The sequence below is a fragment of the Lathamus discolor genome, chromosome 6 (genome assembly GCF_037157495.1).
Source record: "Lathamus discolor isolate bLatDis1 chromosome 6, bLatDis1.hap1, whole genome shotgun sequence".
NCBI classification, from domain to species: Eukaryota; Metazoa; Chordata; class Aves; order Psittaciformes; family Psittacidae; genus Lathamus; species Lathamus discolor.
The window spans coordinates 28,370,344-28,387,105 of NC_088889.1; the positions used below are offsets into that span (position 1 = coordinate 28,370,344).

A 16,762-nucleotide genomic window follows, 5' to 3' on the forward strand; every position below is an offset into this window, starting at 1 on the left:
TTGGCACCTAAAATTTTCTTTAATTCTCGAATTTCTTAACTGTGACTAGACAAACTGCAGCTTTTGGGCAAGAAAAGCCTCCCTTTGGCAGCACACCTTCACATAACATACATAAAAGATGATTATAGTTTATTACAGAATATAGCATAACAGTTCTGTGACAGCTAAAGACATTTGATGTTTTAATTCAAATGTCTTTTCCCATAGGACTATTTTAGAAGAACATAGTCTTCCAATCAACAGGCAGCTGTAGCCGTATTTACCCAATAACATGGTGCTGAAAAAGTATTGCCTGCTTTTGCCCAATTTTACTTAGAACACACATGTAATTTATGTATATAACTTAAAAAAAAAAAAAAACAAAAAAACCGAAACAACCCAGTAGCACCATACTGTCACTTGAAGCAGCTGATGTCTGAGAAAGGCCATGTGGAAGGTAAGCAAACAAGGCTTTTCACACACTCCCAGTGAAGACAAAAATTTTCTCGACATTCTCACAAAAATGATTCCTTACAATTATAATGCTATCTAGAAATAAAACTAAGTATTAAAAAGAGTTTTTAACCTACTATAGTTGTTTTGGGTGGGGTGACAAAGCACCCAAGTAGTGGAAAAATATATGCCAAACAATTTGAAGTACTTTGTATCCCCTCCGCTGTTCAGACATCCCAAGGATTTCTAACATCAGCCGTTACCAAGTTTCAATGATATGCATCTCAACTGCTAACAACATTAAATGTACTTAGTTACTTAAGATTTAGGTTCCGTGTTTGATGTTCTTCCTGATTCTCAGCGCTGCCTCCTAACTAAAACTGTCTTATTATCTGACGCTAGCTGCTCTAATAGCAGCTAAGCAGCTAAGTAACAGCAGATTATTGGCAAGAAAATATGCAATTAATACATTTTAGGCTTAGAAATGTTCTTATACAGAATAGAGTATCTCATTTTACAAACAGTACATAAGAGCTCAAACTATATGCCTTTAGATGATGTAACTGAAAATTAATCATTTTAAATTCTATGAAAATGCTAGTGTATTTATTAATGAACTGGCTTTTAATTAAGTTAGTTCCTCACCATTACATTAAAAAAGTTCTGCTTACTTGTCAGGATTCTCCTTGGGTGCTGGGAATGACTGTGGATTCACATGAGCCAGCGTAATGAATTCATTCTTCTCCAGATTTCCAACTAGAATACGAATTTTTGATTCCACCAAGCCCACCCTGCATAAACGTCATTTATTAACAAGTTCTCATTAATATGAAATAGAAGTATCTAATATCATGTATCAGGACAAAATCCTCAACATCCTCCCTATACTAATAGTTGAGTTTGCAAATTAACTAGTGCACTACAGATGACAGACTAATTCAGATCAACAAACCAAGTGAACATGTTCTGAAAACTAACACAAGAGAAGCTTAAGAGTGCCTGAAGCTCTCATTATGGCCAGATTTTACAAACTGAATTAAATAGCAAGACATTCTACACCAAGTAAAAGGCAGGCAGCAAGCAACTCCAACATATTTTTCCAACATTCTTTTGGCTTTAGATGATGAATTTTTAGGTTGATGAAATCCTCAATACATGACAATCTTAAAAATTCTCTAACAAAAGAGGGCAGAAACAAGGGAAAGAGGCTTTTTTTTTGAGAAACAGTATTTCAAGATATAGAAAACATACTCCTCACACTGCTTATTAGAAATGTGCATAAGGCTTAAGAAAACAAGATTTCTCCAGTGCACCTGACTGTGCTGTAAAGAAGCAAAATGCAAGCAACAGCCTTCAGTCCTTGGTTCTTCACTTTTACTGTTTTTCACAAACATGCTGTCCTCATCCATTTAATTTTGAAACACTGAAATGCCACTTTGTTCCACTAAAAAGATACTAGAATGACTAGATCTCCCTTACATCCAAGGTTGCCACGGTTTTAGTTTCGTTTGGAGTTTTTTTTGGTGTTGGGTTGTGGGTTTTTTTCCTTTTCAATAGCAAGTATTATACTCACCATTCTAGTCGCTGTTTTTCTGTCGGTGCACTTGCTAGAAGTACAATATAATGCCTTTGGAGATAAAGACAATATGCTATTCTATTTATACTTCTAAAATAAAACATTAAACCTTAACATTAAAACTTAGCAGCAAATTCTACATTGCAAACTACAGATTATTAGCTTAAGTATATATACCCATTAATATACTTATGCATTTTTATGTCCCCCAAGCATGTGACTAATGGACTTCCCAAAAAACATTTCAGATTTTAGGGAATTCCATTTACACTTTAATTAATACCAGTAATCTTAATAAAAGCCTAGGAAGGTAGCACTAGTTGGAAAACAGGAGATATTTCAATATGACATGACATCAGGGATTTAAATAACTAGTAGAGATTCCTTGCAAGTGAAAACAACTGTTCACAGCCATATATACATATGCTAGCTTAGTCACTTTTCTGTTTAGAAGAACAGTTAACAAAAAATGCATTTCTTCAAAGTAAAAAAATGACACTAATAAGCGTGGTTTAAAAAAGCCAGTATCTGCTGTTTAGAACTGTCTGAAGACACTTATCTGAAACTTCATGAGGAATGTTTCCTCTGACGATAATTCTTAAGCTCTCAATATATTCCAGGACAATCAGTGTATACACACTGTAAGTAAATTTCAAATAAACACAATACAAAACAAGAATGGTGGTGTAAACAAAGCAGCCCAAGGAGAGTGGAATGGAAGACTATTACTTTTAACTTGAGTTCATAATGAGGGGGTGAGTGATCCTTATATGTTTACAGACAGGTTTTTCAGAAGTTCAGCTGAAAAAACTATCTTAACGTCCAAAGTCATCTAACTTGGCATTACTTCATAATATGGTATATTTAAGGTATCTTCAGAGCAGGATTTAAAGAACATAAGTAACATAAGGGATTTGACCCTAGTATATATACCTCATGGAAAGGAACACAAGGTCAACGATGGTGAAAAACTATGGTGCAAAAAGTCCTATGAAGCTATAGGCCTTCAAATCGTAATAGTAAATAAAAATCAACAGATCAAATTAATAAGTACATAATTATGTACTTATAAAGTGGCAAGAAGAAAAAAAACCTTCTAAATGCTACAGTCCTTTGAAATCAGTCAGTGGATGTCAATGACATTAGAGGACTGAAAAGAGATTTGGAGAAACTTTTTCCCCTTTCTGAATAGATTATTTACTGTTTCTGACAAAAATTTGAATTTTAACCCATTCTGAGTTCATTTTATGTAGTATTTTTTTCCATTTTGGCATTAATAAATAGTAAGGGTCCTTTATTCAAATTCCATATGGGAAGCTCCTAACTTCTGGTATCAATTTTCCCTAATGATCACTAGATATGCAACTATCATTCATAAGATTCCTACATCATACATACCACAGAAGCTTGAAGAAAGTTTCATTTAGTAGGAAAGACAACTTAAGCTTTTTGTTGTTTTTAAACCACGTATGAACTGAAAAAGATCAAGTATTTGAAAAAACTAATTTCCAGTTACTTATTAAAAGCAGCTCTTTGAAACAAGTTTCTGAAGAATTGAAACAACAAAAAAAAAAACCCACAAAACCAATTTGGCTATGTCTTAAAACCTCAGCTAAGTGCTGAGTACCTAGGAAAAAAGAACCTTTAGGCTTTTTTATTAAAATATAATGATTAGCTATTTCTGCTCAGGTCATGCTAGCTGAAAAAGAAAGAACAGGAGAAGATGCAACTTCTTCCCCCATACCCAACTGTTAAAACAGTGCTAAGAGGGAAATCTGATACTGGCAGTTTCAGCAAAAGTTAAATAGCACAAGCTGTTAAAAACTAAGATGTACTTAGTTTTACAGTCCAAGATCTCACTGCTAAATTTTAAAGACAAGATTTATTATCAGTTCTTCATTCATAATTTCATCACAAAGAAGATTTCTAAATCCAAAAGTATCCATTACTTCATAATAAAGGAAACAAAACAAAACAAAAAAACAAAAAACCACCAAAACCAAAAACCAATGAAGTTAAGCTTCTACCTCTCAATGGTGATTTTTAGATGGAGGATACTGTTTTGAAATATGTTGGTTTGGTTTTTTTGTTATGTGGTTTTGGTTTGCAGTGGTTGATTGATTGTTGAAACAACTGCTATTTCTCTCCTATTGTCTCCCTATCAGTATTGTTTTCAGAAAATCAACCTTATGTAGATATTATGGAACTGTCTTACAGCATTAACACCCATACCTACAAAAAACTAAAGGATTTTTAAGTCATGCTACTTTCTGAAAAAAAAAAAAAAAAAAAAGTGGGAACCCCTGAACATGTTCATTTCAATTTTCATTAAGCTGTCCAGGATTTACACTTAAAATTATCCAGTCCTTTAGATACAGCCCTATCAAGGGAAGTGTTCAAAGCACCTTTTTAAAAGGTATGTTTACATTCTACTTATTTAGCCGGGTATCCTTATAACCGAAAAAAAAAAATGCTAGAGCTCATTAAATGAGTGTTATTCCTCTCACTACTGTACCTCCCTCTTGGTTTTACACTCTAAATTTCATTCTTAACTAACACTTCATATTGATGTTATACCCATTTGAAATTATTTTTGTAATTTCACTGCAAAACACCACATCCAACCAAGTGTATGTCCTTTGTTGTTGTTTCCCCCTGAAAATTTTTTAATACATGAAGGGCAGATAACACATGTAACTACCTAAATTCCAAATAACTGTTGACATTTTGTATAAAACAAGAAAAATACACATATAAAACCAGATGTCCCCATTTTCCCAATTTCTAATCTGCTCCTGCCATGCAGGTATGCAGTAGCCTCCTCAGTCATAAAGTTTATTTTAAACACCGCTAACAAGTAAAAGATGTTTATGATCAACATAGATGTTTAGCAACCAATTCTCATCAAGAACACTACAGATTACTAAAGCAATCAGAAAAGTGTTTTTAAAACTGTGTCTCAGAGCAAGGACCAGACCTTGTCTTACCTGACAGAGCACTACATGCTACTTTGAATTTCAGCAGGGACAACTCAAGGCAACTACAACTCAGACAGGAGGAAAGCATGAAGAGGGAGGGAGGAAAAAAAAAAAAATCTAGCTTTCAGATGGAGATTTGAGCAACAGAGCCACATTTATTGCATACGGATGACTGTATACAAAGACTATGTAAGAGCTTACTAACCAAAATTTTTAGTTAACCAGAAAATCTTGGGTAATTTAAACGGCTCCATATAATCATTCCACAATTTAAAAAATAAAAATAAGCATTTTGTGCAAAGCATACAAACCCTGAATACTTAATGTTAACAAAAGAAATTTTTATTGCTAAAAATAATAAAATGGCTAAAGCCAGTACACAAAAAATATATTTCTGATTATTTCAAATGACACTTAATGTTTCCCATTTTTCCTAGTTTTGAAAGAAACAGAAAACTTACTAGGGAACTTACTAACTCTTGAGCAGAAGCTGATTTGTCTGCAGCCCATCTTAACTTGAAAAAAAATAAAATAACTTTACAGTGCTTTTGTAAGTGTTTTGAAACTTACATCTCGAAGGTACAACATACAAGCCATCCAAATGTTTTAAAGCTTTTATCATGCAAAAGGTATAGAAACAAAACACAGACACATTATGAAGGTCATCAGTCTCTTTTAATGGGGGAACTGTATATTTCAATCTTGTTTAGATTAGTACATAACCAACCAACCACCCAACACAGAAACAAGTGTAAAAGATATCTGATCTTGATTTAACAAGAATGGGTCTCCAATTTCAACTGAGGGCAAAGAAGATGTAGTCCATATTTTAATAATCCGCATTTATTATAAAAATACAACTTTCAGCAAGTCCATATACATTAAACAACCTTCTGCCCCGCAAGCATATTACTAGAAACCCTAAAAATTGAAGTGTAAACTTCAATATTTCCTTTAGAGACATTACAAAAATCAAAGAAACTAGGTGTGAATGAGTATTAATAAAGAGCCAAAAGCCTTAAGCTTTAATGAAAAAAGTTCATGAAGCCTAGTACATCTGGCAGTTAGTCAACACAATTGCAAAAATATCTTTTATTATCAGAATAAAATGTTGACTATGTTGACAGAAGAAAACAAACAGTTTCAAGCATGTATTCATCTTAAATATTGACTTTCAGAATTAGTTCTTTAAATATCTTGTTTCCTGAGAGGCAAGACTGAATTTTAGAATGCTTACTGACACCACTAATGAACATTTCTGTTAGTCAAACCAGCCGATATGTCTTCAATTTTACTGGTAGCATACCGATTGTATACTTAACTGGTGACATTTTAAGTATCTGGTCAGGGACTAACAGTTTCTGAAATACATGCTAAAGACAAAAAGAAAAAAAGATCTGAAGAAATTATTAATTTTCTAAGAGAAAAGTGCATTCACTCCCCCTCTGTATAGAAAAATCCTAACAGTTTTTGGAATGCTAATGTATATATAATTTAAGATCCTGTGCTACAGAGCATCATAAGATATTTTAACTGATAAAACTTAAAATATTCTGCCATGCCATAAAATACATACTTGTACTTTTGAAAGAAGTTTGGAGCTTCAAAAAGTTTGGACCACTCTGCCTTACTCAGCAAAATTTCATCTGTGATAGCAAGACCTAAATTATAAAAAAAAAAAATTAAACTTTTTTCTAAAATACAGTTTTGTATCCAGAGTAAAAATAGCTTATTAACTTAGCAAAAACTTACTAAAATTATTTCAGCCCCTTAAAATTCAAAGGAATTTATCAAGCTTTATACTGCAGTCATACCTTAAGTGGTCATTAGTTATACTAATCATATTATTAAGAACCTCAAAATGTGATTAAAAATGTACGTTAGTTGATCAGACTGAAAACTTCACGTATTTTTGCTCTGCAGTATAACACTGCTCAGTTCAATCTTCCGTGTATGCCACAGTAAGTACTCAATTCAAAGAAGATAAAAGAGATCTTTTTCCTTACAATACTTGAATCATCTCTTCTAAAAGGCAAAGAAACAGTAAGACAATAAGATACTGCTCTTCCTGAGATAGCTACTGGTAGTTGCTCTCTTCGTCAAGTCTACTTCCTGCTTTGATAACATCGCCCCTTATTTACTGTAATTATCCAAGCATATTACTAGGAAAAATCTACAGGATTCATCTCTAAGCAAGTATATGTCTTATATTAGACCCCAAAATGGCCATGATTGGATTACTACACTTATCTTCATTGGGACATGACACAATCTAAAGCCACTAAAAAAAACAAGGCATTCTAATTAATTACCCTCAGTTTCTAAGAGTGAAGGACAGGTTTGCAGAAGTCTTTACTGAATTTGGAACTTTAAACTATAGAAGTGTAACAGGCCAAGTTCTACCTCCCTCAAAGACAGTGTCACACCAAGATGCTATTGAACATCCTCCCACCTCCCCCCTCACAACCCATGCCCACAATGGAACTGTTTTAAAGCCATTTTAAAACATTTATACAGAGACATAAGATAATACTTACCTTGTTTAAATTCCTCAACCATGACCATCCGTGTGGAAACGGACACATTGTAGGTAGAGTTCTGCTGTGGGTATGCTGGTGTAATTATAGGCATAAGATGGTACCTATCACTGGGGTTTACCTATACATAACAACAGCCAATCAGTTTTCTTCAAGCATACACATGAGTTAACAAATTTGGATTTCTCCCTTTACTACAACTGAGTCTTAAATTCTAAGAGACTTGAGTTTGCAGATCAGGTTAAATTTACCAACAGTTCAGAGAAAGTTTAGAAAACAAAAATAATGCTTTCAAAGGACATCATTCTCAAACACAGTGATGTGGGGAGGGCTGTAACCTGTCGGCACATTGGCACATCAAGATCAATTTGCAGGCATTTCCAAGTCCAGAAATGCTAACTGAACAGAACAATTTCTCTCTTTAACAGAAATTAGCTTGGGAGCACATCAAAATAAGGATACCTTATCACCACATGAGCACCTTCAGAAGAACAACTATCTTCAGACCTTGTGAAAAATATCTTATACTTTATTTCTGTAATGCTACTGAAAACAAAGAGCTAACTTAAGACAAGAAGCTCTACGCAACCTGACAGAAGCATCACTTGCATTAGCGTATCTTTTATTAAATAGCACACGGGGTGGGGTGGGGGAAAGATTGCCAAAACACACACATGCAAAATACATTTTAAATAGCATTAGGGTAGCATTCTTGTAGATAGTAAATTAAAGATAAAATGCTGACATTAACTTACCCCACTTTTCTTATTAGCTACTACAACAGAAACAGTTCCCATCACACTGACCTCAAACCCCATTGCAAGAACAGCAAGACTTGAGAACACTTCAACTCTCACATTATTTAAACGTGGATTTGTGTCAACCAGAAAAACAGATCTGAAGTACAACAGGGCATAAACTTCAAACTTTGGTGCTTACTTTATTCACCAAAAAAAGATCACTTGAACAGCAACCGTTCTAAAATTCACAAAACAGCAAACACATTCACACTAAGCCCTACTGAAACCTCAGAACATGAGCTGTGCTGCAAGCTGTTTCACTGACTACCTGAGGGACATTAACGTCCACTGCCCTTAATGTAAGTGCTACAGAGATCAAATATTATAAATAATACACAAAGCAACTTGAAGTCTTCAAGTTATGATCTTCTTTGGTTCAAGATGAAAAGACATATCACTACAACTGCATGGAACTGAACATATCTAGCTGCAACTGAACTGAAGTGAATTCAATAGACTTGTAAAAGTAACAGGTTTTCAGTTAGAAGCAAACCATTTCAAGATAAGCAGTTTTTAAAAAATTAATTGCTTTAAGGTGTACATCTAATTAGGCCAAGTATTTATTAAGATCACTTATTGCAAAAGTTCGGAGTAAAAAGTACATTGTTCAGCAAGTGTGCTTCAAGTGGTTGTTTAGAAAGATAAGCTTTGTTCCATACTCAGGAGAACTAGAGGTTAATTATAAAGAAGACATAATACCAAAATATTACATTTAATAAACCCAAAATGAAGTTCACCTAGGACTCTTTAAGCAACTGAATTTATTGCACAGTGTGACTTATAGGGGAAAAAATAATACACTAACCCTTGGGTCCCATACAGGCAAATTAAGATTGCATTCTTCTGGCTGTTTCAATAGCACTGGATTTGGCCATTCCCTGTTCAAAAAGATTGTAGCACTGAATAAGACTACTGGATACAACCATGTATGTTCAACAAACAATACTTTTGAACACGACCCTTCTTAACTCTGCTCTCAAGGTACAGCATAATTTCTGTAAAACTAAGTTGGTCTAACTGGAGTTCTTTACATAAGCTGTATTACTGAACTACAACACATCTGTAATTAGCTTCTCCAGGCCATTAGAGCAATTAATTTTTTGTAGTCTTGGGAGTTTTGCAACTACTGGTTTAGGGAACTAGAACTCTTTTAATTTCTTCCTGAAATACACCTAGCAAAGAGAAAATCCACTATGAAGATGGACATTGGGTCCATCTTCAACCTAGCCGTTTCATGGTCAAAATACAGAAGAAACAGCCAGCATGGTTACAGCATTGCACGCATCATTACAAAGCGTATGTATTTAAAAAAAAAATTAAAAAATCCAATCAAGTAAAAAAGAATCGATGCTGAATGAAACACAAAAAAAGAGATGCAACACTTCTGTTCTTTAAGTCATCTCTACTCCCATAAGTTATCTTCTTATAAATAAGTAGAAGTCAGTTAATCTCTTGGTATTCGTACATTAATGCTCCTATGCTATGCAGATATAAAACAGAATAGCAGCATAAGGAATGCAGTGAACAAAGTCTGCAACCAGTTTTCCTCTACTAGCTTTGTATGGCAAGATACTATTAAACACTAGGTACCCCAAAAAGGCTATAAAGCCTATGGATTCAAGTAACTGTGGAAATTACCTTCATGTTAAGAAGGTAACACACTATACTTGAAGTAAAGCAACAACTTCGTACAATGATCCTTAAAACGTGTCAATGTCTCATAAAGACTGTAGGTAGAGACATGTCCTTTCAAAAAAACCCAGTATTCATTTGTAATCTGAAAAGTGCACTCTCATCCTATTCATTCTAAATTTATTTGGAATGTTACCATTGTTCCCATCAGAGTTATTCTAACCATCTTTCTGAGGTAACTCGCTCAGGAGTATGAAGCCATATGCAACTACAAAACACCTACCTCTCTGCACTGGCAAGATAAAAAATACAACCCACACTTTTGTCACTGGTTCTCCAAATCTGTGTTTAATCTACATGCCTAAACCAGATACTGACATACCTCCTCTTTTCCCTTATCCCAGTACCTGAATATTAAAAGACTTGAAATTTTGGGGTGTCTGCTCTTATTCTGCACTATGTAAGTATTTCATCTAAAGAGTAATGTTGAGTTACAATACCCAGGAAAATTTTTATCAAAAACTGGGTGGATACTTTAAGAACACAGTATGTTGGATGACTTATTGAAAAAGCTAACAATTTTCTGTCAGTAAGAACAATGCTTATAACTACATCTTAATCTGGTAACACCTGAAAATGATACCATAAAAACAGGACTAAAATTTAGTGTCTACAAACAATTTTATTTTAGTGTAATCTAAATTTAAAACAAAAACATAACAAAACAAAAACAAAACAAAAAACATACCATTTAGAAAATACCAAGAAAAATTTATGTACAAGAGTTGATGCTATTGCATTTGGATAAAGCTGGCAAGTTCTTGCTACTAGCATAGCCCAGGAAACACCACCAAGGAAACCTAGTATATTGGAATAGATGTTGTGGCCTGTGGATTGAAAAGGAAAGAGACAAAAGAAGAAAGGTATCAGTAACTGCAAGAGTTAAAAGAAACTTTACAATTTTTTGTATAAAACTGCTTACGTTTTGCCCACAGTTTGATAGCTCTCAGTGTTAACCTGAAGTTGTCAATGTTTGGTACTAGATGCAGAATTTCATCGGTTACCCGGCAACCTGCCAAAAGAAAGAACCCATTACACTTAACTGCCTCCAAAGTTTTTTGCTTGCTTACCTTCCCTCACCTTTCAAAGCTATCGAACCTTAAATCAGCATGCTAGAAACACATTTCGTATTTTGATGATCACTTTTGTTTTGAATTAGAAAGCTCACTGTTCATTAGCAGCACTCTAGACAATTCATGCAGGCATAGTTATGGTTTTGAACTGCAACTTGATTTTATGTTACTAATGAACTGCACAAGCTGTTTAACAAGTTTTAAATATAGGATTCCATGCAGCATTTCATAGGACACGCAGAAAAATTAAGAAAACGTGACTCCTTCATGGATCTACAGGAAACCTGAAGTCATAGGTCAAAGCTTTGTTTGAATTTATGAGAACAGGCTAAAAAGAATAGTTTTTAAACATACAAGTATCATTACTTTGATGGGATATTTTCAGGCTTAAGAGTAACATTACATATGACAATATTAACAGCTTGATTTTTTATGATTTCTTTTTTAAACAGGAATAAGTCATTGCTCATTGTTACTAAATAGTTAGAACTGGATGCAAGAAAATAGTATTATCTAATACTGGGAACTCCTTTCAAAGGAAGGAGGCAGCATGAATTCTAGAGACAGCACAAATGTGAATCTCACAGAAAGTTCAAGTTGCTGTGGTAATCTCAAATAATTTTCAGCTCATAACAGAAATCAGTGCTAACATGCTCCTTTTTCCCCACCAAATTGCACTCAGGCTGAAGCTCCTTCCATCCTGGACATAAAACATTTTTTAAGCTGCAGTATTATGGAAAGATTAAGCATTACACAAGCTGGTAAGCTACAAAAGACCTGCCCTCAAACTCACAGTATTTTGATATCCCAAATTTATCACTGAAGCAATTTGATTATGTTTATGCATATTAGAACACATTAAAAACAATAAAGCCCAAGCAAAACAAAACAAAAAACAACACACAAAATAAAAAATAAAACTTAAAAAAAAAAAAAAAACATTAAAAATCCAACCCTTACATATCTTTATTCATAGAAATACTGATCCAAACCAGAGTCTTGCAAATCCCATTAATGTCTACACAGCACCACTTACCCTCCAAATTTTATAAAGATTTGGTCAATAAGAAACAACCCTTCTTTCCAAAGTTAAATAAAACTGGCTATGACTTCATTTCCATATATGGAGTTGCTACATTTTCAGACAAGTCCACAACTGAATTACTGTACCACACAACCTAGGATACTTATTAAAAGATGAGAAATTTATATCCAAAACTGTATGTATACATACCATTAAGACTTCGTATGCATCTAATGTCTAAATTTTTAAGTAGGCTATCATCTCGTAGGTCTAAGTCCTCAGGAATAGTTTGCAGTGCTAATCTTGCAAACAAAATATCAATCTTGGAAAGAAAAAAAGAAAAGAGATAAGACATTCGAAAACTGTTCTTCTGTAATTTAATTCTTTAATCTATTTTTATCAAGTAGTACTACTTCCCAATGTAAAACAAGTTCAAAATTAACTTCAGATTAAAGCTCTATTATCTCTAGAAGGTCTAGGACCTCTGAAGATTCAAAGTTCCTTGAAAGTAAAAGCATTTTTCAAATAAATTAATAGCCTGACCTATGTCTTTGTGTGTAAGTAATTCTTCTACAGCAATAACAGATTAAAAAAAACAAGAAGTTTCTTGATTATTTTAAGCAAGAACATAAAATGCGTACGCAAAAACTAGTACTGGCAGAAACTTCTGAAGTTTAACTGACAGGATCACCACAGAACTAAACTTCTTTCCCTCAGTTCTAAGGTTTTCTTCACAGACAGAAGAACTTCAGACACCTTTTGTCTGGATTAGAAAATGGAAAATTAAATTAAAATGTTCCGATATTGACATTCTAGGCATAAGCACAGCCACCAGAAACTGTGACCCAACAACACTTGCGTATATATAATAAGAGTGCTTGTGAGTTAGCATTCAAGGCTAGAGAACTCTCATTTGCTGTCAGCAACTTGGGATACGCCTCAGTCATAACCCTAATCAGAATCCATCATAAATTACTATTTTGAAGCAAGATATGCTACTCTCATAGCAGACAACCCCTTTTATTACCCTATTTATGCTTGTATTTTGAATTTTATTTTTAAAACAAGGAGAGACAGTGACTTAAATGTTATTAAAAAAAAAAAAAAAACCCCAAAAACAAACCCCTCCCCCCCAAACCAACCAACCAAAAACGCTAGCCAGAGCATGCCTATGGAAAATTTCAGTATTTAAAATTAATACCTAAGCTATGCAAACAGAAAACAGATTCTCCAGAAAAATGTTCCCAATACTCAATTGTATATGCAAAGTAATAAAATTGCTGACACAGATGAGTCACTGGCTACCTTATTGCACAGTATCACATTTCTCTGCACATCTCTCTCATTTGGAGAAAATGTATCTCTTTGCCTAAGCATCAACTGACACATCGGTGAAAGTGCAAATAAGTAAAGCTGGACAGATGAGGGCAGAGGATGTGGTTTATCTTCCCAAGACTCAAAAATTGCCAGTACCCTAACTAATGACCATTATAAATGCAAGGCAGAGATTTAACTAAAATTGGCAGAGATTTAACTAAAATTAACAGAGAAGTGCCCAGTCTTCTATACAATACTACAGCTCTTCAAGTCACGTCATGCATCAGTTAACACTGGATTTTCTCCCCACTGTAAAGTACCCTTCTTATACCACCCCCAGTTGCTGCTTGACATAATCCAGCTACAAGTCTGATGAATTGTGTGTATGGACAGTTTATATGTTTTTGTCTTGTCACCAAGATAACAGGTTAACTATAAAGCAAGCTGAGAAAGATGAACAGAGTATCTTTTGAAAGCAATATTCTTGTATTCTCAGCAACTTCACCCAAAATAGTAAAAATCAAGTTAAACAAGTTGATCACTCCAAGACAGCTGATCCATCAGGCTACAGACACCGAAACAACTGTTTTGGTCATGTGTTTACAGACATCTGAAGAGATGAGGACTAAGGGGACACCCTGTCTGCCTTCAGTAATACATTTATGAAACAGATAAAAGACCACACTTCTTATACTAAGACACTGAAACAAATCTGAATTTAAGGTTCTGACAGTTAATTATTAGCAGCCAAAAAATTACTGAAGCCACATTATTAACATAATTGCTATTAAGTCTTAATAATGCTAATACTAGTATTCTGCAGATCAGTAAACTAATCAGTACTAGCAAGTAGCAGTGCCTAAAACAGGGAGATATCCTATACAAAGATCTAAGTACATAAATAAAGACTTGTTTTAGTCTTAAAGCCCCACTTTAAGTTACACAGCTGAGGACTATTGTCATGAACTTAGGAGAGTCATTTTAACAGCACTCATTAATGAATACTACACGAATTACAGATATCTTGAAAACTTCATTTTAACCATGCTCTACCAAAACAAAACAAAAGATCTTTACCTCTATTCCATCAAAACAAAGTTTAATAACTGGGACAAAAGCTTCTTCAACAGCCTGGAGGGGAAAAAGTTGCATTTTATTTTCAGTACAGAGAACACTTACAAGCAGGTCTAAACAACCACACTGACATGCTAATTATACAAACGCTTTTTTGTTTTCAGGTTGATTTTTGTTAGTAATGTCTCCTCCACCACTGAGGACTTATACAGTAAGCCTTGATCTGCTACATCCTACAGCTGTCTAGATGTCAACTATAATCCAAACTCATACCAACCAGCTCTGATGATGTTACCTGAAGGTCCAACTCTCTTCTCACTAAATGTAAGAGATGATCAAATGTTTTACTCTTCACATAATCTTTAAGGCCAACCTAGGGAGAATTCTTACTCCAAAAGGCCTCTCCCTTCTATGGTTTTTCCAGTCAATATCTTAGAGAAGTGACAAGGAGACAACTGTGTAACTATAGTCTAACATTACCTAAACCAATTGCAAGTCACCAGTCTCCAGAGCTTGAGCATCTTTGATAAATGTGGTCGTTAATAAGGTACTTTGACAAACTGTACCCATGATGAAACAATGGAACTTGATGCCTACTCTGCCACAACCTCCCTGAACTGAGCGTCCAAACTAAATGCAGATCTGCAGAAAAACACTTTCATAAAAGCAAAGAACACTGCATACCTCCTAATAACTAATTTAGGAGCTGCAGGGACTTAACATGGTTTTAAGAGTTAACAAGAGAAACAGACAACACTACTCTCTGCACCTAATCTTAGTTAAGGTTACCTTAATGTTACTGGATGTCAGGATGGATCCTAACCAAAATATAATATTCACAAGTCTCTCTGAGTCATTCACTAGAGCAATCATTAAGAAAGCTTAAGTTATGTAAAGGTGTACAAACTTTCTTCAATCTAGCTTGAATGATTTAAAGTGTTATGACACCCTGACCTAAAAGGTTATTTGTATCACTGCAGGCCTACACTGAGAAGTGTACAGTGATCCACCTTGCTGCTAAATCAACTTCAGCTTAAGTCACAGTTCACAGCAAAACTTAGTGGAAATCTGCAAATCAGAATCCTCTTAATTGTGGACTTAAGATTATTAGAAGTGCTCAGATAATAAAGCATTCAAAACAATTGTTTCAATAACAGTATTACCACCAGATGTTTGTATTGCACTGGTAGTTACCAACTACAGTATGCAAAGGATGGAAGAATACTGCAGAGACAGTTTCATTTATTCTATGGAAACATGACTAAACCAAAGTTTCAGACTTGCCAGCAACTCCCTTCATTAAAACAAACAAAAAAAAAAAACCCCAAAAAAAACCAAAAAAAATCAAAACAAAACCAAACTGCAGCAGAGAAAATTAAATTTTCTCAAACCAACATTAAGATTAAAGTTCCTACCAGCTGACCTAGGGAGGCTTGTCATTTATGTATATGTCATGGTTTAAACTCAGTCAGCCACACAGTTTCTACTCCCCAACGTGGGGCACAAGGGGTTGAGATAACGACAGATCTGACAGGAGTGTGTCCAATCATGTTTCTGATAAGAATTCACTGCTTTAGATTAATAGTCACTCTTCACAATGCTGATTTATTGGCTTTCAAAGTTGTTTCTCTTGATCTCAGTTTCAGTATATCATACTTTAGAGCCGGTATTTGCTGTGGTAGTGTTTTTCAAGTGTGGGGCTTGGGCTAAGGTTCTTGTCTCATTGTACTTTATGGTAATGACTTGTAATACAATAGAATCATTGATCAAACTGATCTGCCTTATGTTCCCAATGTGGTCACCACCTTTATACTTTGGGAGGCATATAATAAAAGTGCTTAGCAATTACACATCTTTTCTCTCCTTCTTGGGTGGTCAACCTGTGAAGGAGACATTCTTTTACCCTCCCAGTCCCGTCCCGTCCCCCCACCCCAGACTGTTTACAGCATCATTTGAGAGTTTTGAAGTTTTTGAATGGCCTTTTAACACTGTTGAGACCTGTTTGCTGATTGTGATGAGGATCACCATGCTGGCATTCATACAGAGTGTGTTTTGCTCACAACCATTTAGTCTGATTTCAAGAGTTAAGCGGAGTCAGGTTTGGGTCTTGTCTGGGGTTAAATGATGATATAGGAGGACCAAGAGATTTTCCTCGAGGCTGGACAGCCATGAGTGGCAGGGTGTATGGGATAGTACGGGCAAGTATCTAGGCCAGTGGGCCACCCCAGTACTTTGGAATTTCACCACCAAACAAGTGCA

At 34.7% G+C, this 16,762-nt stretch overlaps 1 protein-coding gene across 4 annotated transcripts in view; it reads right to left on the reverse strand.

Moving 5' to 3' along the window:
• PAPOLA (poly(A) polymerase alpha) overlaps positions 1-16,762 on the reverse strand; it is a 44,975-nt gene that overhangs the window by 12,110 nt on the left and 16,103 nt on the right. For all 4 annotated transcript variants that reach the window (XM_065685448.1, XM_065685445.1, XM_065685447.1 and 1 more), the window contains exons 6-14: positions 14,507-14,560; positions 12,323-12,434; positions 10,938-11,027; positions 10,704-10,842; positions 9,129-9,201; positions 7,524-7,644; positions 6,563-6,647; positions 2,006-2,059; positions 1,104-1,223 (exon numbers count right to left, since the gene is read on the reverse strand). In XM_065685448.1, coding sequence (XP_065541520.1) covers positions 1,104-1,223; positions 2,006-2,059; positions 6,563-6,647; positions 7,524-7,644; positions 9,129-9,201; positions 10,704-10,842; positions 10,938-11,027; positions 12,323-12,434; positions 14,507-14,560 — 848 coding nt within the window. The remainder of the gene's footprint in view (positions 1-1,103; positions 1,224-2,005; positions 2,060-6,562; positions 6,648-7,523; positions 7,645-9,128; positions 9,202-10,703; positions 10,843-10,937; positions 11,028-12,322; positions 12,435-14,506; positions 14,561-16,762) is intronic.